The sequence below is a fragment of the Ciconia boyciana genome, chromosome 9, assembly GCF_034638445.1.
Source record: "Ciconia boyciana chromosome 9, ASM3463844v1, whole genome shotgun sequence".
NCBI classification, from domain to species: Eukaryota; Metazoa; Chordata; class Aves; order Ciconiiformes; family Ciconiidae; genus Ciconia; species Ciconia boyciana.
This window is the reverse complement of record NC_132942.1, coordinates 24,743,315-24,765,058: the sequence shown is the minus strand read 5'-3', so window position 1 is coordinate 24,765,058 and position 21,744 is coordinate 24,743,315. Positions and strand designations below refer to the sequence as shown.

General features: G+C 42.6%; 2 protein-coding genes across 5 annotated transcripts in view; both read left to right on the top strand.

The window, feature by feature from the left end:
- Positions 1–12,974, top strand: part of GLG1 (golgi glycoprotein 1) — an 87,858-nt gene extending 74,884 nt beyond the window's left edge. Inside the window, exons 18-26 of one of the 2 annotated variants that reach the window (XM_072873784.1) lie at positions 618–710; positions 1,260–1,397; positions 2,728–2,851; positions 3,206–3,348; positions 3,586–3,687; positions 4,330–4,437; positions 5,078–5,198; positions 7,068–7,174; positions 7,666–12,974. In XM_072873784.1, the coding sequence (XP_072729885.1) occupies positions 618–710; positions 1,260–1,397; positions 2,728–2,851; positions 3,206–3,348; positions 3,586–3,687; positions 4,330–4,437; positions 5,078–5,198; positions 7,068–7,174; positions 7,666–7,833 (1,104 nt within the window). In that variant the 3' untranslated portion in view covers positions 7,834–12,974. Of the gene's footprint in view, positions 1–617; positions 711–1,259; positions 1,398–2,727; positions 2,852–3,205; positions 3,349–3,585; positions 3,688–4,329; positions 4,438–5,077; positions 5,199–5,307; positions 5,403–7,067; positions 7,175–7,665 lie in introns of those variants that run through there. The other variant, XM_072873785.1, reaches the window with a different exon arrangement.
- Positions 12,975–13,126: 152 nt separating this feature from the next.
- The window catches only part of PDPR (pyruvate dehydrogenase phosphatase regulatory subunit), a 28,574-nt gene continuing 19,956 nt past the window's right edge, over positions 13,127–21,744 (top strand). Inside the window, exons 1-7 of one of the 3 annotated variants that reach the window (XM_072872226.1) lie at positions 13,127–13,187; positions 14,166–14,465; positions 16,865–16,998; positions 17,947–18,028; positions 18,120–18,283; positions 19,311–19,432; positions 20,291–20,408. In XM_072872226.1, coding sequence (XP_072728327.1) covers positions 14,239–14,465; positions 16,865–16,998; positions 17,947–18,028; positions 18,120–18,283; positions 19,311–19,432; positions 20,291–20,408 — 847 coding nt within the window. In that variant the 5' untranslated portion in view covers positions 13,127–13,187; positions 14,166–14,238. The remainder of the gene's footprint in view (positions 13,188–14,165; positions 14,466–16,864; positions 16,999–17,946; positions 18,029–18,119; positions 18,284–19,310; positions 19,433–20,290; positions 20,409–21,744) is intronic. The other 2 variants (XM_072872227.1, XM_072872228.1) reach the window with 2 other exon arrangements.

The window sequence follows — 21,744 nt, the reverse complement described above, 5'->3', positions numbered from 1 at the left end:
GCTGCTCTAAGTTGCTCAGTGGATAAATAAGAGTAGTATTTGTTCTGGTAGGCAAGGGTGCCTCTCAACTTCCTGCTGCAGTGCTTGCAGCAATAAACTCATGAGGTCTTTGTCCAGTAGATACTGTTTGAGTGTTAAAGCTTCACCTTAAGTAGGCCCATATCAGAAGACGTCGCACTCTTGCCTTTGTATGGAAGAATTCAAATGCTGGGCATCACTAGAAGCAGGAAACTTCATTCACATCCTCCAGATCACCCAATAGATGAGTGGTTATGAATATGTCCTTTAGCTTCCACATGAAAATATTTTGGCTGTCTTGGACATTTGTGTCGATGCCCTTTTAGGAGGAGCAGTGGAAACAACTTGCCAGCTCTGAAATTTGGTTTAAACCCTTTCTTCAGTGTAAAAAGCCAACTGATCCGCTGCATGGATTTGCAAAGTTGATTTCCCACTAACACCACTTCTCACACCCAAGACCCTTAAATTCAAAGAAACTGACCTGCCTGTTGTGAGAGTTGCTTGCTTTTTGTGAGTAGAGAGCTCTAGTTAATAGATTAACAAAGTAAAATAGTCTTTAGAGTCCTACTTAAAAGTTCATATTGTAATTTATCCTGCAGACTGAGGATATCAGACTTGAACCAGAACTGTATGAAGCCTGTAAAAGTGACATCAAGAATTACTGCCAAAACGTGCCCTATGGCAATGCTCAGGTAATGGATTTTATTAATAATTTACAATTTAATTTGTACTTTCATTTCAGAAAACTTTTGAAGAACACTTTTGCCCCTGTGAGTGCAGTGTTAGATTGTCATCTTGATACCACTGAAATCTTTCATTAGTATTTTGGAGCATAATTCTGCTTCCCCCCCCCCGGTTCACAGGCATTAATATTGGGTGAATGCAATGCTGTGAGCAGTTCATTCCTCAGTTAATGCTAGTTTTAAGCTTAGCAGCTGGTTACTGCAAATGTTGCTAAAGATTTTTTTTAGGCATAATGTTTGCAAGATGAGGTTTGGGATTTTGGAGTAAGTCTAGGTGGCCCTCCATCTCATTAAATCTTTGTGACAAAAGATGAGCTTAAAGCAAGTCCTGGAAAATAAGCATTGGTAATGACTTGATAAAATCTAGGCATTGGGAACTTAACTGCATAAATCAGGTGAAGATAGCCATTAGGGGAACACATAGCTGTGCATTTTGAGCAGCATATGACAGAACCATATCAACAATGTGTCTGTTATGGTTGTAATACTGTGTTATAGATTATTGAATGCCTGAAAGAAATCAAGAAGCAGTTGAGTAACCGGTGCCACCAGAAGGTGTTTAAACTGCAGGAGACAGAGATGATGGATCCAGAACTGGACTACACGCTCATGAGAGTCTGCAAGCAGATGATCAAGGTAATGGCAGTGTGCTGCTTTAAGACGGTGAGGTTGGGATATAAGAGCTCTGTTGGTTTTGAGCTTCCCATAAAGGCTTGTTTACAAGACTGCTGTGTTGTTTCAGAAGTATGATTACTTTTTTGCAAAGTAATCAGTTTAACTCTGAATCAGGCTGAGGTTTCTTCAGGGCTCTTCTTTTCAAATTTACTTCCTCCACATATCTGATCAAAGCCTGTGCACTAATAAATTTCTTCCCAACTGCCAACAGAATTGAGGAGGAAGTCTGTGCTGAGGCTTCTAATACAGTTTTCATCCAGTCAGTTTGGGTTTGGATTGGCTTTTAGCAAAGGTGAAAAAGTTATGATTACAGAGAGTAGTAACATTGTCAGTTTACTGCTGACCTGGTGCACAGAGACTTTCATCAAACTGATAAAGCAGGCAAAATCATGCAAAAATTACAACTAGAAATGCTGGCTTAAAGTGGTACCACGTGGAAACCAGCAGTGAATGTTAATACAAGACACTCTTGCACAGTAGCCAGAACTGCAAGCCCTGAAACACTAGTATGTGTGGTCTGGATGCAGTACCCTGACTCCATATTGTGGCTGAAGCAGAACATCTTGACAATTTACTGCTCTCCAGTACAGACTCATGCTTTTAAAAAAAGACCTGTAATCTCACCAAAATGGTGAGGATTAGAAGATGCAACAGCCTTACCTTACACCCACAGAATTAGTTTTAACAAAATAAATTAGTACCTTCGTCTCAATTTTGGGTAAACTGGTTCACTTTTGACTATCTAATTCAGGGCAGGAATGGACAAATTAGTATTAATGAGCTGTTCTGTGCTTTCTTGTTCTTTATGGTCTTACTTTGTCCTGAGCGTTACTAATGAAGTCTTTACCTGTTGTTTTGCCCAGCCAGTATTTATGCAGAACAGCAGTATGTGTATAGACTTAAAAGATTCCCTTTTTAGTTTCTAAAATAAAGGGGAGCAAAAGTAATTGGGTATGAGACCTAATTTGGTGTGTACTTCTTGCAAAGTTTGCTGTAACTTAAGAATAGAAAATAAAGGCAAATTGCTTTTGATACTGCCAACACAAGCTGGTGTCTAGAAGCCAGTCAAGACTGTACGGCGTAGTGCTCACTCCATAAGCAGAGATATTCATGCCCATAGTCAATTTGGAGAGTAGCACTGTTCTTTTTAATAGGTGTTTGGGCTAGGGAGTGTGTCTGTATACCTCTGGGTTGGGCAGGTGGTTATTCTCTTCCATGAATATAGTTGGTGTCCCCCCTGTCCCGTCCCCCCCAATTGCTTAGTGATGAAACTTGGGTTTTTTTTTTGTAGCGGTTTTGTCCAGAGGCAGACTCAAAAAATATGTTGCAGTGTTTGAAACAAAACAAGAACAGTGAAGTGATGGATCCTAAATGCAAGCAAATGATTACCAAGCGCCAGATTACACAGAACACAGGTATCCTCTTCTGAAAAAAACTTAACTTTCCTGCCTGAGCTGTTGAGTGGTCTGCATGGCCAAAAGAATATTCATCTTGTTTTATTCTCCTTCATGGTTGTCAGTGCACACACTAACTTTATTCAGTCAAGTTCTTGAGAATCAGCATGCGTTATTACATCCACTTTATTCCTGAAGCTCTTACCTCACAAGGTAAAATTCTGTTGTGGAAAAATAGTATTTTTTCCCAAAATTAAATTTCTTGGCAGTACAGTGTCATCCAGGAAATTTCTGTCAAATTTCTTTTGGAGTGTTATGCTCTGTAATCTGAAGAGATGTGTACTCTAATGAAGTTCTGTCATCTTTCCCGGTTAGATTACCGCTTAAATCCAGTGCTCAGGAAGGCGTGCAAAGCAGACATACCGAAATTCTGCCAAAATATCCTGAATAGGGCCAAAGATGATACAGAGTTGGAAGGACAAGTCATCTCATGCCTGAAGTTGAAATATGCAGACCAGGTGAGTAGAGCTGATACATGCAAATGAGAAACTGTGCAGGACTGTGCTGAGCAACAGTTACTGAATAACAAATCAAACTTGGACTTGCGGTGTGTTCAATGTATGTAACAGGCTGTATGTAAATGAGTTTTTACGCTCCTCTACAAGTATTACAGAATACACAGGTTAAAATGCAAGGTGATTGATGTATGAAAATAAAGGTCATTGAGTGGGTTAATGACTTTCTCTGCTTAATAGCGTCTCTCTCCAGACTGCGAGGACCAAATTCGAGTGATAATCCAGGAATCGGCTCTTGATTATCGGCTGGATCCCCAACTTCAGATGCACTGTTCTGAAGAGGTAGGAGAAGTGTCTCAGCAGCAACTTTTTCAAGATGAAAACTCCCTTCATGAAACAGATTTTGTTTCTTAAAATGTGAACTATCCTGATAATTGAAACAAACAAAAACCCCCTTTGAACTGCTTCTAGCTAGTCAGGCTCTCTGCTTGTAATTTTTGTCCAGTGTGCAAGAATTGCAATTTGCTGGGCAGTGCTAATAAGTTAATTTTTTCATCTGGGATCTCATCAGTACTCGTGACTGTGGAAGAATACTGCTTTCCTGTTGTAAAAAAAAAGTGTGCTAGTTCTCTGGTCTTGTCAACCTTAACTGGAATACAGTCAGATTTTGAGCTTTCACTTTTGATAGCTGAATCAGCCATGTCTCAATTATTGGTTATTTCATATCTCAACATCATTTCTATGCTGTTTCCCTCCCTGCTTTCCTCTCAGTACAGTAATATTGACTTGCTGTTGAGTTTTAAAGGGTATGCATATTGCATGAGCCAGGCTGCATTTGGCTCTGGGAATTTGGGAGGGGAAAGTATCTCATCGTGTGTTCTCTAGCTGCACCCTGTGATGAACTAATGTATTGAGATATAAATGTGCTAAAAGGCAGAACAATTGTTTTGAACTACTTATGTTAAAATACCTTTTTCAAAATAGATTGCCAACTTGTGTGCGGAAGAAGCAGCAGCTCAGGAGCAGACTGGGCAGGTGGAAGAATGTCTGAAAGTGAATCTACTGAAAATAAAAAATGAAATGTGCAAGAAGGTAAAGGAAATAAATTGAATGTACTCTAAAAGACATCCCGTCCCTGCAGAAGTTGGTCATTTTTCCAGATCGCAGCCCAGGCCATGTTCTAGCTAGGATGAAGCCAAAGCTGTGCAAATTTCCTTGTGCATCTCAGTTCTGGCCTGCAGTGATTCAATTCAATTTCAGTTTGCCAGTGAAAATTGAGCCGACAGTGCCTCCTCTGCAATTCCAGGCTTCGATCCTTTCTTGATTATGGTTGCCAAAGTTTCTTGTTACTAATCTGTTTTCTGTTGCTGTCTCTGTTGCAGGCTTCCTGAGTGCTGGATATGGCCTAGGCACTGGCTACGATCAAGGGCTGTACAAGTTGCCCCCGTGGCTATGGCACATTATTTCAGTTCTAACTGAAGTAACCCTGGCATATTGACTTTGTATTTTAAATTAATATGGGTATTTTAATGACCATAACTATGGTAACCTTTATAAACCAGGACATTTAATCCAGCCTAAACCAGCATTCATAGCCTCATCCAGGGACAGTGGTGTCTTTTCTTATGATCCTGGATTTAAAAGGATGGTGCACCTTTCAGAAACATTAAGCAGTCTAAGTTTTGTTCTCTCTCCTTTTTTTGATATGTGCTTGTAATTTCCCCCTCCATAGGAAGTACTCAACATGCTGAAAGAAAGCAAAGCAGATATATTTGTTGACCCAGTACTCCACACAGCCTGTGCCCTAGACATCAAACACCACTGTGCTGCCATTCCACCAGGGAGAGGACGCCGTAAGTACTCGTGCTTTACTCACGCAACCTCTCAGTTCTGAGGGCCTTGATGCTGGTAAGAGAATGCAGCTTACCTTAAGTACCAGATCTTCCCACCAGTCCTTTACAGGTAATGAAGTGGAATGGCTGCAGAGGTGGTAGATGCCACTAGAAGATGGCTGTCAAGAAGTCCTTCCTTGTGTCCAAGGTGGGACCAGTTCTTCAATCCTGATATAATATCCTTGCAGCCTTATCTGCTTACTGACAATAGTGTGTGATACCAGATTTGTAACCCTTCTGTAAAATCCCTCCTCAGTTAAATCCTGTTGAAAACGAGCTCTTAATACACATGGACTGAAGTACATGGATTCATTTTTCAGTGAGGTTTATCTCCTACCCTGTATCAGCTTCACACAGGATACAGCTCCCAAGCTTACTTATGACAGTGTTGTATCAGACTGCATCAAAAGCTTCCCTGGAACCAAGCTGCTTCTCTTACAGAAGCAAATCAATTTGGTTTCACAAGATTCATTCTTAGCTAATCCCCTTGGTCCTTCTTTCTTTATGTCAGTCTTTGTCCATGGTTGGCTTCTTTGTTTCAGTATTTTTGACAGATAAAATTAAACTGAAGTCCTTTGATCCTCTTTTTTCTTCTCTGCTTAAATACACCAGTTTTTCTTTTCCAATATTACAGAGGGTAGGTAATCTTTACTACATTTTCTAAGTTCACATAGCAACTAAAGGCTTTGAGACTTCATCAGCTGTTCCAAGTCCCCTAAGACTAAGTTCATCAGGTTCAGACCACTTGAAACATCATTTATTTAAGTATTTCCTAGCCCGTTCTTTTCCTGTTTGAGGTCAAGTTCTTGCACTTTGTTACTGCTGTTGCGTTAGCTAGCTGGATAGTATGTATGGCAGTTTAAGGAGAGCTAGTGGGGAAAAAAGTTCTGAACTTTCCCATCTTTTTGAGTTGATCTGGCATTAAAAATAGCAGCCAAGTATTTTCCTGATCATTATCTTTCGTGCTGGTTACTGAATGCCTTTCTGAAATTCTGGATATCCTTTATTTATTCCTGTTTCGTTGTAATTCTTTTGATGTGTGTTCTGACATGTTTGCACTGAAGGTATGCAGAAGTCTAGCTTAGAGAGGGATCTGCCTCTGAGTGTTTGAACTGACAATTGTGTTTAAAAAGTCTGGAGTTAGTTTAAAGTTTGCAGCCTGTTTTCTATGAACAAAATAACTCTTCACTGTGAAGCAGAAAGCATCTAATTAGGGATTATTCAAGTAAGGCAGTAGAAGTATAAAATACAAAATTTTATGTCAGTGTCTCATATGAGCATATAAAAGAGCTTATGAATTAGCCAAGGCGCTCCGTAGGCACCCAGAACACTGTGATCCCATTTCCTTTGCACAGGACTGTGCAAAAACTCAGGAAGTTAAACCTTTCCAAAACATTTTGTTGATCAAAAGAAAGATCTAACAAGCCTAAGGAGATACACGCTGTTTTTTCCTGAGCTGAATTTGGTCTTGGCTCTCTCTAAAGAGTAGTGGCATGGAATGTAGAGTACAGCTCATTGAAGGTGCAAATTTATAAGGCTGTAAAATCTCATGTAAATCACATGAATTACATCTTGGGTACATACTATAATCTCTTTTTGGAATTCCTTGCGCCTCAAAATGCAATATTTATCATGAATCTTGGCAAAATTGCTAGCTTCAAGGGTACAATAGGGCTTTGTATACAGTCTATCAGGCTGGCTGGTCTGGTTAGAAAGCTATGTAACCATCAGCCTTTAGTAGAATTGAAGTGTCCCTTTCCAGCAGCCTTTCCACAGCATATTGTTGAAGACACTGTTTCTATTTTGTAACACCATCTTCTCTGCATACAGAAATGTCATGCTTAATGGAAGCTCTGGAAGATAAGCGTGTGAGGTTGCAGCCTGAATGCAAGAAGCGCCTTAATGATCGTATTGAAATGTGGAGCTATGCTGCAAAGGTGAATATGTAAAGGATTTCAGTAAACTACTTCCTTTTTTTGCATTGGATCTTTCTGTTGCAAGCTATTTATGAAAAACTTCAACTGTAATGAAATTCTTGTCTCTGAAGTTTAGCATTTTGACTTTGGTCCAGAAAAATTGAAAGTGGGTCTCCTTGTTTGAACTTGTATATCTTATTCTCTCAGTGTCTGGGATGCATCCTAAATGGTGCAGAATTAAACTGTCTTTTGTGCACACAGGGCATGGTCTCCTGTAGAGAAGGTCTAGGGCAATGAAAATAGGGTCAGCAGAATTTCCTGTTACAAAGCTGTCCCCTCAGCAGCAGTTCCTTCAGATGGATCATTGCAGGCCCCCTTGTTTGTGGTTCACGCCATGTCTGATGATGACAGGAGGCGCAATAGCAGTACTAGAGACTAAACCTGACAAATACCGAGGCTGAGGGTCGCATGGAAAGCGCAGCTTGGCTCATTTATTCCCTTCTCACCTCCAGGTTGCCCCAGCGGAAGGCTTTTCTGACCTTGCCATGCAAGTTATGACCTCTCCGTCCAAGAATTACATACTGTCTGTGATCACAGTCGGCATCTGTGTACTCTTCCTGATCGGCCTGATGTGTGGACGCATCACCAAGCGGGTGACAAGAGAGCTCAAGGACAGGTAGAGCCTGGATTGCCTGCTGAAGAAATGCCTGCCCAGTGCCCAGTTTTGTACAGCCCTCCTCTGTATAGTCTACCCACCCCCTCTTGTGAGAGGAGAATTAAAAAAAAAAAAAAAAAAATTAGAACAGCAGCAGGTGTTGGCTCAGTTTTCCCATCCTGGATCTCATCCACAGCATCTTCATCCTATGAAAGTTTGTGTGCAACATTGGCAGCCCAGCCAGCAGCTTTTGTTACCCCTTTGTTAGCAGACTCTCGTTTACCTGCCTGTAGACAAGTCTCTATTGTACTGTTGGAACTGCCTTCACTCTCCAAATCAGACTGATATGACCTGCAGCTCAAGCAGTTTTTAAGTAAATTTTTAAAGAAAGACATACCGACTATATGATTTAGGTAATGGTTCATACTGAAATCTAGTCATCCTCTGTGGCTGGGTGAAATTGAGGCAGGAAATTAAAGGGTAAATTGCATCTTACACCACAGTTGGCCTTGTTTTGGACATCTTGCTCATCTTATGTAAAGCATCTTCAGAGCATAGTCTTGGACAACCTAAGGACACCAGTCATTGGTGTCATCTTCTAGTGAATATTCTGCTTTTGTTACTGTGGATTTTTTTGGCTGAAAAGATGTCCTCCCTTTCTTCCTCTGCCACTCGCAAGATAGAATAAAGTACTGACCAGGATCAAATACTCATGTGAGCTGTACAACTTGTATTTCAGTAGATTAAAGACACGGTGTAGATGCAAGGCATGTAGAGCCTGTCCGTAGTGTACAGTGCTGCTGTCAGCAGGCATTAAGTGCCCTGATCAGTTACTTGGCAACTTCTTTATTAGCAACAATGCAGTAAAATTCTAACACTCCTTTTATTTTACCTTGCTGCTGCTAAGCCATTACCCTTCCAAATTAACTATCTAGAGATGGTGTTGACACGCTGGCAATACGGTGCTTTGTCAGTGATGCAGAAAGCGACTGAACACTCAACATGCTCTATCTGTAAAACTGTTATTTGTGGGCTAGTGCAGTGGTTTGTAACTGGCCTGTCTGGGTCTTAATGGTTTGAATGGTAGCACTGAAGAGTGGTTTTCATTTCCACAACTACAACAGACAAGGGATAGCAACTGGTATTTTCTGGGATGTAGGACACAGGTGCCGGTCCAGAAGGCCAAGCAGGAGTGGATCAGAGGATGATAGTGTTGTATGAAAGGCAGAAACATCTGGATCTTTAAGGGGAGTAGCTTTCACATTGTTACCATCAGTGTGTGCACTCACGCTGTGTATAGTTACACTCCCAGAACGTGATACTCACACCCGAGAGCCCGAAGAAGGCGATTTAGAAAAGCTGCACCAGTAGTTGTGGCCTCTTCTTCCCATCAGCTTTGTTCCTCAAGTACTAGGAGGCATGGAGGTCATAAGCCACGTGCTTTGGCTGAAATGTTGAGTGTGTTGGTGAAATCTAGAAGTGACTGCACAAGAGTCCATGTGTACAGTAGGATTATTCACCTTTTAGATGTCCTCACCTGCGTGTGCTGCAGTAAAAATCATGTGCCTGAAACTGTCCAACTTAGGCTGATGCTTGAACCATAACTTTATTTTCCCACTTAGTGCACTGCTAGGTAAGACCTGACACTTCCAGTTCTCCACGTTCTTCTCTAGAAGAACAGTGGAGGTAGTTTTGTGACACTTTGGAGTGTGGACCAGCTGATTCTGATGATACTGTCTGTACAGAATGGCATATACAAAATACTGTGAGCTTTTGCTGCAACTGAAGCTTTTTGCAAGTGTACCTTCATCCCACTCTGAGGTTGAACAGCAAACTATTAGTGATATGGTTTTAGACTTACTATGCTAGTGAGTCTTTCACAAACACTTCTGGTTTTATATCAAAGTCTTATGAACACAAGGCAAGCAGTAGAGAATGTCTGAGCAATGAAGGTTCAGTGGAGAATTAGTGCATGGTAGGATTCCAGTTAAGTGGTTAGGTAGAACAGAAATTAAGCCTGAAATCTTTCTCACCCCTCTTCCCTGGTGCTAACGGAGCTTAACTGGCCCTCTGTCAATGTGGAGCAGAAGAGGAATGTTTGATCTTGTCTCTTGAGGTAGCACAGGTGTATAACACCACAAGTGTTAGTTTGGCAATTATAAGTGTGTATTGTTTCACTTGACAGAGTGCTGAAATTACTGCTGTAGAGATAGGTGTGTTCGCAGAGCTACTGGCAAGGGAAGTGGGATCTTTGTGCAGCCTTGCTTGCTTGGCACACATCCTGCTTCTCAAAATGTCTATCAGGCATAATTGCTATTGGAGGGCTTTTTTAAACTGTTGTGACTTTTTGAAAAGGCATTTTGTAACCTGATTAGCTTGAAAAGCCTAATTAGATGGTTTATTGTCTAGAAATAGCATCTTCCACTAAATTACAAAAGACATTGCAGTGAAAATTGTAGGTTTGTAGCCATAGTTCTGAATGTAAACCCTGTTCAGCTCTGAAGGTGACTTTCTTTACTTTCAGATATAAGGCTTTCTGGTTTTTTTTGCTTTTTAATTTAGAGAAGGTTATGGGAAGGGTGCCTGGAGTGCTGTGTTAGGAGTCTATGGTGGTGTTAGTCTATGGTCAGTGGTGTTTCTGACTGTGTCAGCAGGCTCACCTGGGAACTTGGTTGCAGTGCAAGTGCTCTGGGATGGTGTTACAGGTATGTGTCTGGAGGCCCTCTGAAGCAAAGGTAGGATACTAAATAAATTTCTGCATGATTCCCTCAGATACCCTTTGTCACTGTAAGGGCACAGACCCACCTTTTAAAGGTATGACACTGGCAAAGGGTCCAGGCCATTTTATCATTGAGCATCATTATCTCTTCGTGTTCTAAAATGGGGCCTCCTGCCACTGACAATGACGAAATTTGCTTTTTTCGTGACTAGAAGTCTACCAGTCCCAGTCTGGAAACATCTTCCTCCTTTTCACATATACCTAAAAATCTAGAGTTCTCAAAAGCACAGAAGCCCACACAAGTACTCTTCCAAAAATAACCTGCTTGTGCTGTTGCCAACACAACCTCTTGCCTGCAGGTAACCATTTTCCATTGCGGGGAAAGAAAGAAATAGTTGTAAGAAACACTGCTGTTGCCTTGAACTTGAGGAAGCCTTTTTAACTTGTCTGATCTAATCGAGAGTGCTAGAAATAGCTGCGATCAGCCAAGAGAAGAGTGTTGGTGTGGCAAAACCTGGAGTACCCCTTCCTCTTCATGATCCTCGCCCCTCAGTGGAGGAGGCTGCCTTCCACAGAGTGGTTTGGGAGGTTTTGGTTTTTTTTTTCTCCTTGTCATCACAAAACCTTCTGTTGGAGAGCTTGTTCTAGACATAGCGATGCTGATGCTCCTGGGGGTGTATGGAAGGGCTAGATGACTGGCATGCAGCTCTCCGTTTCCCTCCTGCTGCTGCGAGGGTTAACAAGTTATGTTTCCTAAATGATGGCATGTGTTTAGATGAGACAGGTAAGGGGGCTGCGCATGATGTGCACCTCATTACTTCACTCCTGCTAGCCTGTTAGTGTTCATTCTTGTTGACCTTACTAAGCTTATTTATTGTTTATCTAGTGGGTCTAATCAAGTCCTTTTGCTGCGTTTCAGCTTGGGATTCTCCTGCCTCACCTCTGTCATTCAGGCTGCTGGAGAAACTAATCTGGGTAGGAACAAAATTCCTGGCACCTCAAGTACTGTCCAGCGGGCTGAGTACCCATATGTCTGTCTCACTGCAAAAGGCTGGAAAAGCCCTAATGAAGTTCAAATAACTCTGTAACAAAATTTAGGCATTTCACCTAGAATCTGACACTTTAAAATCCATGCAAATAGAATCAGTCTTGTTCCGAAAGAATCCACAGTAAGTGCATTATATGAAAAATAATGGAGAGAAATGAATGTCTCTAAGTACAGAAACTAACTGCGGGTGGGTACAGAGGGAAGAAATGTGACAAGCCAGAGGGATCGCTCGAGTCCCGTAATGTTGTAGAGGAATTGTGTTCAAGTTGAATGGTGACTTATGTTAAAACACAACTTTATTTAGTTGAAAGAAGGTTGTAGTACTTTTTTACTTTATCAGTTTTGTTTAAAAGAAAGTAGTTCTGAGGTATGTGTGAGTGCATGAGTGTGGTATGAAACCGGAACATTTCATCTAGCACTTCCGTCCCTATTTAAAATATAACTCTGTGGACTCAAACAGCTGTAGTGTCGGTTTGTATAAAAGTACATTCTTAACCATGGGGTTTAAAATCTTCAAGGCAGCTCCCAGGTACTGATCTTTGTGCAGTCTCCCTGCTTGCAGGCCAAACCTGCTGGCTCACTTCCACTGATAGATCATGGTTAGAGGGGACCCAAATCACACGTGGATGGGAAAGAATTCAGCTGGTGCAGCTGTTTGTCCCATGCTGGTGGAATTCTGCATCATACCCGCTCTATCGAGTTCCTGAATGTTGCCTGTATGGGACAGGGAGGAGTAATAACATGTTGCCACTCACTGGCCAAAGGCAGATTGCTGTTTTCTCCTTCCACAACACCCGAATTTCATTCTGTAGCTGACCAAAAGCAAGAGATCCTTTCCTGGGTGGATTGCTGCACCCTGAAATCCCATCCCACTGCCCCCCTGTATTTACTTGAGTAGAAATGCTTGCGTAGCTCTCGCCTTGGGAAATACTGAACATGGGGAAAAGGGAAAGGTGTGACTATCGCCCGTAGACACTCGTGCCGAACGGAGGTGATGAGAAGCTGTGACTGATGTTTGTGTGGGACTGGACAGCGTACCAGAGAAACCAGAGCCGTGTTTTTTTGGGAGGTAAGGGGGTACCCCAGCACACCTGGCTGTCCCCCTCGGGATGGCACTGCAGGCCTCCCCCCACAGTGTACAAAACAGACCCAGCAGATTCCTATTGTACAGCAGAAGCTGTTTGAACTTAGTCTCTTTTTTTTATTTTTAAATGTGACATTAAGGAGACTTTTTTGTAAATTGTTTTCCCTTTCTGTGTATAAATCCTGGCCGGTCCTTGTTTTGGTTTTTTTTTACATGTTCATGCTGTGTAATTTTGAGATGTTACTGAGATTCTGAACATAATAATGTGCATTTTTTTCTGTACAGATGAAATGGGAGAATTTAATAAAAAGAGTCTGCAGGTTTTTACTTGTTGTAGTTTATTTTTTAGGGCTGGTCGCGGCCGCCTCCTGGGGCGGGGCGAGGGGCGGGGCATCGCTCGGCCACGCCCCCAAGCGCCGTGCTGGAGATTGGCCGGCGGGCGGGTGACGCAGCGCGCAGGGGCGGCTGTCGCGCCGCGGCTGGCGGCCGTAAAGCGCGGAAGGTCAGTCAGGCCTCCCTCTGCCCCAGGTGAGCCGGCGCGGCCCCGCCGTCCCCGCGGCCCCGGCCCGCTCCCCCGGCAGTCGCCGGGGCTCGGCCTGCGCGGGGCTGCCCGCCGGCACCGCTCCTTGCCCTGACCTCCTCTCCCGGCGTCCCCGCAGCGCTCGGCCGCGGGCCTGCCCTCCTCCCCGGGGTCGGGGGCTCCGGCGGAGGCAAGCAGGCCAAGGCGGCTGCTCCCCCGCCTCTGGGGTTGCCAGCGGGGCTCCACAGCTGCTGGCCCGCTTCCCGCCCTGACACCCTTCCCGTCAGGTTCGGAGTGGGAAGCGTGGTGGCCCGTCAGGCGCCGTGCCGCCTTCTCGATACGGATCTGTGGTGTGTGTCAGGCTGCGGCTAAGAGAAACTACAAGCCTACAGCAACAACCTGCTTAGAGCAGGCATAGTGTTAAATTCCAGCTTTGGTCACTGGGCTGAGCTGCTGTGTGGTGTTACCGCAGTCAGAGAGGTCCTGGGTAACGTCTTGCAGTAAAACTAACGTTATCAGAGAGCGCGTCTCTAGTTCCTTGTTCTAGTTACTCTCATCACAGACTTTGTTTCCTTCCGCGGGTAAAGGCCCGACAACATTAATAATCAAGCTTATTTGCGCACTGTTAACCTTAGCCTTTATGAAAGATTTCAGAGCATGTTCTGTGCGGGCTGGCTTTGTCTAATCTACCTGTTGGTGTGAGAGCATTTTCGCCGTTCTTTCCCAGCTTTCCTCTGGTTTCTTGCTCATTGTCAAGTTATGCTGCCATCAAAAACGAAGGTGTAATGCTCTGTACCCATTGTATGATCTAAGTTTAAATCTTAATAGCAAGACTTGTTTCGGGACAGAGTAACTGCGCTTCTATTTGTTTACTCACCAGCTTTCCCATGTCCACTTATACCCGACGCACCATGTGATCTTTGCCGCTGCCAACCTTGTATATAATAAGATGAGTGGTAACGTGATTCTCGTCTTTTCCTTCCTAGAAGCCGTGGTACTGAGTTAACGTCTGAACACATCTAGGTGGGGCTTTAAGAAAATTGATAAATAGCTGCCAGGATGTTTCTCCGATTACTGTCAGATGTCCGGTGGCAGGTGGCTAACCCAAAATGGAGAAGAATGACCTGCTCCTGGCGAAGTACCTCAAGTACAGCAGAACCTCACCCGGTTTCCTTGCCGGCACAGGCACAGGTTGTCATCTGTGGTGGTGGAATCATGGGCACCTCCGTGGCATATCACCTTTCCAAGATGGGTTGGACAGATATAGTCTTACTTGAGCAGGGCAGGTAAGGTTTTCTGGTAGCAAAACCAAAGAAACAGGACTTCCGTGCGTAGCAGCATTTGCTGTCATGTGTTATTTCTTCCTCTTCACCTGGACTTGGACCTATGGAATAAGCTTATACTGAACATTGGTAATGACACTTACTACTTCTTCCCAAGCACAGGACAGACCTGCAAGGTGAAGGGTATCCCTTGTGTGACTTTGGTGGGTTAGCCTTGGTTAAGGGCCAAACTCCCACACAGCCACTCACTTTCCCTCCTCAGCAAGATGGGGAGAAAGTAGGCTGAGAAAGCTTGTGGATCAAGATAAAGACATGGAGATTGCTTACCAGTTACTGCTGTGGGCAAACCAGACTTGCCTTAGGGAGAATTAATTTAAAATAATTAAAGAATTACTTTATTTCATGCCAGTTAGAGTAGATTCAGGGAGCAAGAAACAAAAGTTAAAGATTAAAACACCACCTTTACTTTCCTGTGGTCAACTTCACTCCTGCATTCCAGGGTCTTCTGCCCCCCTCCCCGCCCCAAGAAGCGCAGGGGCTAAATGATGGGGGTATGGTCAGTACTGGACTCCAGCGTGGGTCCTCCATGGGCTGCAGTTCCCATCAGGAGAACTCTGCCCTGGTGTGGGTTTTCCATGGACCACAGTTCCTTTGGGAAATATCCATCTGCTCTGGCATAATCGCAAGTAAACATGTAAAAAGCAATGCAGCTGGCAAAGATGGACAATTTTAAGAGAATTAAAAATATGTGTAAATCATCCAGCCCCTCATGACCATCTGTAAAAGTAGGATGTGATACGTATATAAAGTATTACACCACTAGCAAAGGTCAAAAGAGATTGCAGGAGATGTGGAGGTTATAAGCAGACTTCACTAAAACATCACCCTGTAAGCTGGTTAAAGGTTCGGATTATCTAGTTTGTCTGTTGTAGGATTTAGTGCCTATCTGTAAAAAGGCTAAGGCCATTACAGTTTGGCTGAATGCAAGCTTTTGTGTGCTCCTTGGTGAGTTGGATCTGCAGTCTGTGGCAGAGTACGTAGATCCCGTTGAAAGTTGACTGTGTGGCCCTTACCTGTTTGGATTTCTGTTTTGGAGGTGGATTCATGGTGTTTTTGTTAAGCAATTTGGGGACCTTGGGCATGAGACAGTGCTAAGACTTTGGGGCTTTGAAGAGGTGTTTATCGCAGCAGCTTCTAACACTCTAAATAGGTACTGGACTGAGAATATTTACTGTCTAGCTTAGAGCTTCCCACCTGATGCTGCCTTCAAGAATAGTTAGCTGTGACTCCTTGACTTTGCATGGCTGGGAGGCAGGTAGTATCAAGTTCTTTATAGTTGCAAAGAGAGGAAATTGGGTAGTCTCATCTGAGACCTTGGGAGTAGTGTCCTGAGTGAAATTATCTGCTAGGCTTCGTTTGTCAGGAAACATAATCATTACTAGCCTGGAGTGGGGTATGGATACCCCGTTACAGATCTTCATTGAGCTAGATGCTGTACAAGCTCAGTCCGCATGTGTGCTCAAGCAAAAAGAAGAACATTGCATTAGCAGAAATGTCTTCTGTGAAGCACAGCATGGTGAGACCACGCTTCAGCTGTTGCGCTTGTGATTGAGTAGGGATGTAGCAAAAACAATACGTTACTCAACTGATTCTTAGGTTGAATTTCTGAGAGAATATGGACACACTAGGCCAAAAGCAGTCTTGTCAAAGGCTTGCATAGGCAGGTGGAAAAATGCAGGCCTGCTTTAGCAGCAGGAAAGATGACTTAGAAATATTGTGGAAGCAGGTTGTGAGAGAGATGCTTAAATGTAACTGTCTTGTCTTGTCTTCACCCATCTATGTTGCAGGGAGTTTTTAATAGGTTTCTATCTCTACAGCAGCCCTTCACCAAATAGGTAGATGGACAGTAGTTTAAGGGCAGTTTAAAAAGGGACAAAGAAATATGTGTACAGACCTATGGCAGTTGCTGCACAGTAAGAGGGACTTGTTCTTACTGTAAACTGCAAAGATGCAAGACTCAAATCCAAGTTAATTTTCATTTGAGGGAAAGCCTGCTTTGGAGAAAAAAGAAAGAATCAGGTAGGCATGTCGACTTAAGCATAAGGTAATTTTTTTTTTAAAGTGCTTTCTTTGAAAAATTTCAGTGTTTAGGACTAGTTAAAGGGAAATGGTTTTGGAATACAGTGCATTTTCAAAAGTGAGCTAAAGGAAAAGCATTCTAGAGGTTGCATTATCCCTGCATCATCCAACTTACAGCTTTTGGTCTGATATGTTTGGCAGAGAGGTTGCTGTCTGGTTTGTGCTGTCAGCAGAACTGCTGGAGCAGCCTGACTGGGGGTGGGGGGGTGCTTGCCTCTCCACCTGTCAGCCAGATAGGGCCTTCCTTGCGACTTCTCCTGCAGGTTGGCTGCTGGTACCACTCGCTTCTGTGCTGGCATCGTGAGCACAGCCAGGCATGTGTCCGTAGAGCTGAAGATGGCAGACTATTCAAACAAGCTCTATCAGCAGCTGGAACAAGAGACGGGAGTAAAAACAGGTACTAAAAGTGTAATCATTGAGTAATCTGTGGGAAACTGAATCAAAGTATTGACACTGAAACATGAATGTAATTTTACAGTGTCTTAAGTGTAGGTGTTTCCTGTTCAAAAATGATACATTTGGACTGAATCAAATGTAAAGGGACATTACTAATGTAACCAGAAGAGTGGGAAGAAAGGTATCAGATGGGCAAACTGAAGGCAGACTACCTGCAAACTGTGATCGTTTTTTATGTTGTCTGTAACTTGGGCAAACGTAGGTGAATTTTCACAAGGACACTAAAAAGTATATTGCAGTGACTGGAGCAAATGGCCCATATCCTGCACCAATTCACTTCTCAAAGAGAGATGATGATTAACAGAAGCACTAAAGCATAGGCAAAGAAGGATATCTTACTCTAGTCTCACCCTGGAAATAACAAGAAAATATTGTGTTGAAATTGTGCCTCCTTCCAAAATGCTCAGGCATATACCTGATAGGAAGAACTTGGTCACTGAAAGTTTTCTGCTGACAAGGACTTGTGATATATGTCAGACTCAAAGGTTAATAACTGTGCCTGTAATTAAGATTAGTATTACTCTATTGCAGGTGGTGGAGTCACAAAATGTCTGCATTTAGTTGTTGAGGTTTTATTCTTCTGAATAGTTATTATATCACTACTTAATAGGTACCATGTGTGAAGTTTAATTTTTTTTAATAAACATGAGTAAATGTAGTAGAAAGAGTTAGAACACAAGTCATAATTAAATTGCTTTTTTGAAAAGTTGACTAATGCAGTTTTTAATTACTAGCTGATAAGTGTTTAAAGTTACTGGGGGATCTGGGATTTCCAGGGTCCTGAGTAGTGGAAGCAACAGGTCTGCAATTATATTAAAGCAATGGGTCTGAGATTAAAAGGAATTCAAGATCCTGTCCAAATCTGACTTGACTTTGGTCATTGCCATAGGGTACATGAAGACAGGCTCTATTTCACTGGCTCAGACTCAGGATCGACTAATCTCTCTGAAACGCATTGCTTCATCGCTGAAGTACGTATAAGCAGGAAATATAACTGATCTTAAGTTTGCACCAACTCTCTTGCAAGACTAATGATGTCATTTTTCTTATGTTCTGTGGCAGTGTAATGGGGATTCCTTGTGAAATTATCACCCCAAAGCAAGTGGCACAGCTCCACCCACTGATCAACATCCATGACCTTGTGGGGGCCATGTATGTGCCAGAAGATGCACTCGTGTCATCTGCCAATGTGAGTCTGGCTCTGGCAACTGCTGCCTCACGGAATGGTATGAGGTTTTTTTTTTATCTATAGAGTGCTCTCCTGCATGATAGTTATCTTCTTTTGGTAAAAGAAAATTATGTTCTGCATCTCTTGGAATTCTAACTGAGCACTGAAGACCAAAACCTGGTTATTTCTGTAAGGTTCAGATTCTTTAAAGTCTATTTTTTCTCAAAAAACAGGCTGATTTTTTTTTTAACATACTGAATCTTTACAGATCTGCCATGATAGATCAAGCACCAGTTTGTTGTCCTTACTGGTTATGTATTTCTCTGAATAAGCACACACTCTTTTATCAGAAAAACAATCCTTTGTAGGACCTGACTCAAAATTACACATCAAAAGAGTTTTAATTACCTACAAATGAAAAGGTGTGACTGAGTCCTTGTGGAATATTTCATTGGGCACATACACTTTGGAAATGGGTTTGGAAGTGTAGTAATAAATGCTCTTTGCCCAGCATTTTGGCAAATTTGGAGTGGTCTAAAAGTGGGAGAAAGGTTAGATATAACAGAGATGAAGCTCACTAAGGATGAAAGTCCATCAGATTGGAAGAAGCTACTTAGGAAGATACCTCTCTTAGTATCTTTTAGTCCAACTTTTTTTGCATACTGTTAATTGATTTTTTCCACAAAATGACTGATTTCCCATAAAACCAACTGATTTCCCATAAAACCAGTCTTGCCACCTGAAACAAAAGATTTCATTGCATAAAGGAATTGTAATGGAAAGAAATCCATAATTGTCACTCTTTTTTTCATGTTGTTGATACTAGGGTGTATTTATCACCCAGATTGTCACATGGCAAAAAGTACTGTAACTCTTCACAGTCTCAGCCTTTAAACTATGTACAAATTGTATGCATGATGTTTTACAAATAACAGGGTTTTGCTTAATAATTACTGGGTCAAGAACAGAAATTTTGTCTTAAAGAGAAAATAAGCATTTAGGTTGAGTTTAAGGGTTTGGTGTTAGCAGCCTGACACATTAGAAAGAAGGCTTGTGGTATACTGACTTTCTTATGTCCTCTTCAGGTGTCCAGATTCATGAACGGACAAGTGTTAGTCATGTCTCAGTCCAGAAGGGTTGTGTGACTGGAGTTGAGACCGACAGAGGACAGATTCAATGCCAGTACTTCGTCAACTGTGCTGGCCAGGTTGAATTATTAAAATTTTTCTTTTCTTTCTTTTTTTTCTTTGGTTAAGAACATGTGCACTTTCCTCAGAGTGTTTTTTGGGGTTTTTTTTTTAATGATTTGTGCTTTGGCTTGGTTTACTGGAGTAGATCAAAGTCATGTTATTCAGCTTCTTAGACCAGCAGGGGTGTGAAGGAGGAAAGCAGTGCTTGCTGTTTGCTTGGCACCGAAGACTGGATGTTAACCTGCTGAGGAGTGCCCTGCAGCTTGTTGGTACAGCTCTGCCCATGGTCTCTGTCTTGGGGTTGCACCCTTCTGACAGGAAGAATTTTGCTTTGGCTCTTAGTGAGACAGTTAAGTCTCTCTCTACCCTTCTCTCCCTCTCACACACATATTGAAAATTCCTTTTTTTGTTGTTTTTCTTAGTGTCATGTCTTCTCTAGTCTGAAAATACATCTGACAATTGCTATTTCTCAGCTTGCAACTGGCTGTCTTGTTAGTTAGTATGGAGTCTTAGCAGTACAGGCACCTAAATCCTGACTATTCTGCTTCTAAAAGCTAAGCCTACTGTTGACTTTGGTGTACAAAAGCAAAATAAGCTTTTGTATTGTAAGCTGATAATTCTTAGTCTCGAATCAGGGCCCCACTTTTCTAGATCTTATGTGAGGAACAGAAAAACAATCTTTGTCCTAAACAGTTCAAATTCTAAGCAAAGAGAAAAAATGTATGTCTGTTTAAGATTTAGGGGACTAGACCAAATCTTATATGGCCTTCTATGAAAGCAAACTCACAGAGAGGACCTGTGCTTTTGTCCTACCTTTTTTTAATTGGAGTTAGTTTTCTTCTTTTGCATTCTAACATGCATTTTTTTTATTTCAGTGGGCCTATGAGTTGGGCCACTCTGGGGAGGAAACAGTCAATATCCCACTCCATGCCTGTGAACACTTCTACCTGCTGACCCATCCTTTGAAGGAACCTCTGGCAAGCAACTTACCGAGTAAGGATTTTTCAGCTCTACCTCACTTTTCTTGGTGAATTGTATCTGCCTTTTCAAGGTGATGCATAGTTTATGACATAAAGGCCAACTAAGGGCTATCAGTTCTCAGCTCATTTGGGATTGTGAAGTACATTCTAGCTGAATTGCTCTGAATATCCTCTTTCAGTGGCAGAATCTCTTTCCTTTCTCTTGGGAAAGCTTTTGCTGCAGAAATTGATTTTCAGAGTTGGTCATCTTAGCAGAAGAATGACCTTGACTCTAGCTTGACTCGTAGGTGTGTCTGAGACTTGGATTGTTGCATTTGTGGGCTGGAGAGGGTGCTAGCCTTGGCACTATGTTTTCCTTGCAGGCTGCTGTCCCCAAATGGCCCATCTATTCCTTTCCTCCAGCTGAAGCTAAGGCTTTACAATGGCATTTACATGTCTATGAGCTGTAGGGGCAACCAAAGCACTTGAGGTAATTGCTCCTCCCCCATGTTCTGGCTTTTGAATCTCTTAAAGAAAAGCCCTTGTGTTTGAGAACTGTGATTGGGAAGTAGAAAGCTTTGATTATTTGCTCTCTGTCTTTAGCAAAAGTTTCTGTTTCTGGTGAATAATGTATATACTCTCGAGGGAATTCAGCTCTGACCAAAGTCCCCAGAGTCCCTGAGTGCTTCACTTTACTTGACTGAGGTTTTTTTTTTAAATATATATATATATATATATGTAAATATATGTAAATATATAAATATATATATTCACAGATTTTCTGTACATGGGAAAAACTGCTATGGAACATGTCAGGTGGAGTATCATAAATGCTTCAAGTTGACACTACCACTGGAAGAAGCAATCCAGACCTGACTGCTTGTCCTCACCCCAGTGCTGCCCGCCACCTTTGTGCTGGTGGCCTGCAGCAAACTGGATCAGTGATGCATCCCCATTAAAATTAACTGTTCTTAATATAGGAAGAGAAAGAGGGGGAGGGCAGGACATCTCTTGGTGGAAAGTCTGGTCTTAGATGCAGTTCCAGTGGAACTAAGCCAGTATAATAGCTTATCGGTGCCACAAGGGATCTGACTCACTCTTGTGTCCTCCCACTCCTGGTAACACTGTCCTGCTGGCTTGGGTGCTCTTCAGGTTCAATTCAGTTTACTGTGCCACCCAAAAGTTGACATGCATGGTTGTGGTGGGAGTTAATGCTGGTTTAGTAATCTAAACTGGCTCACCAAGGTGTCACGTGAGAACCAGAATGGTGTGAAAAGTGTGGGGCTGGGGGACTGAGACTGTCCCTTCTCATGTCAGGGGGCCGCTAGCTTGGCCCAGCCTGTCACCAGACCCCATCGTTGGTGTTTGTG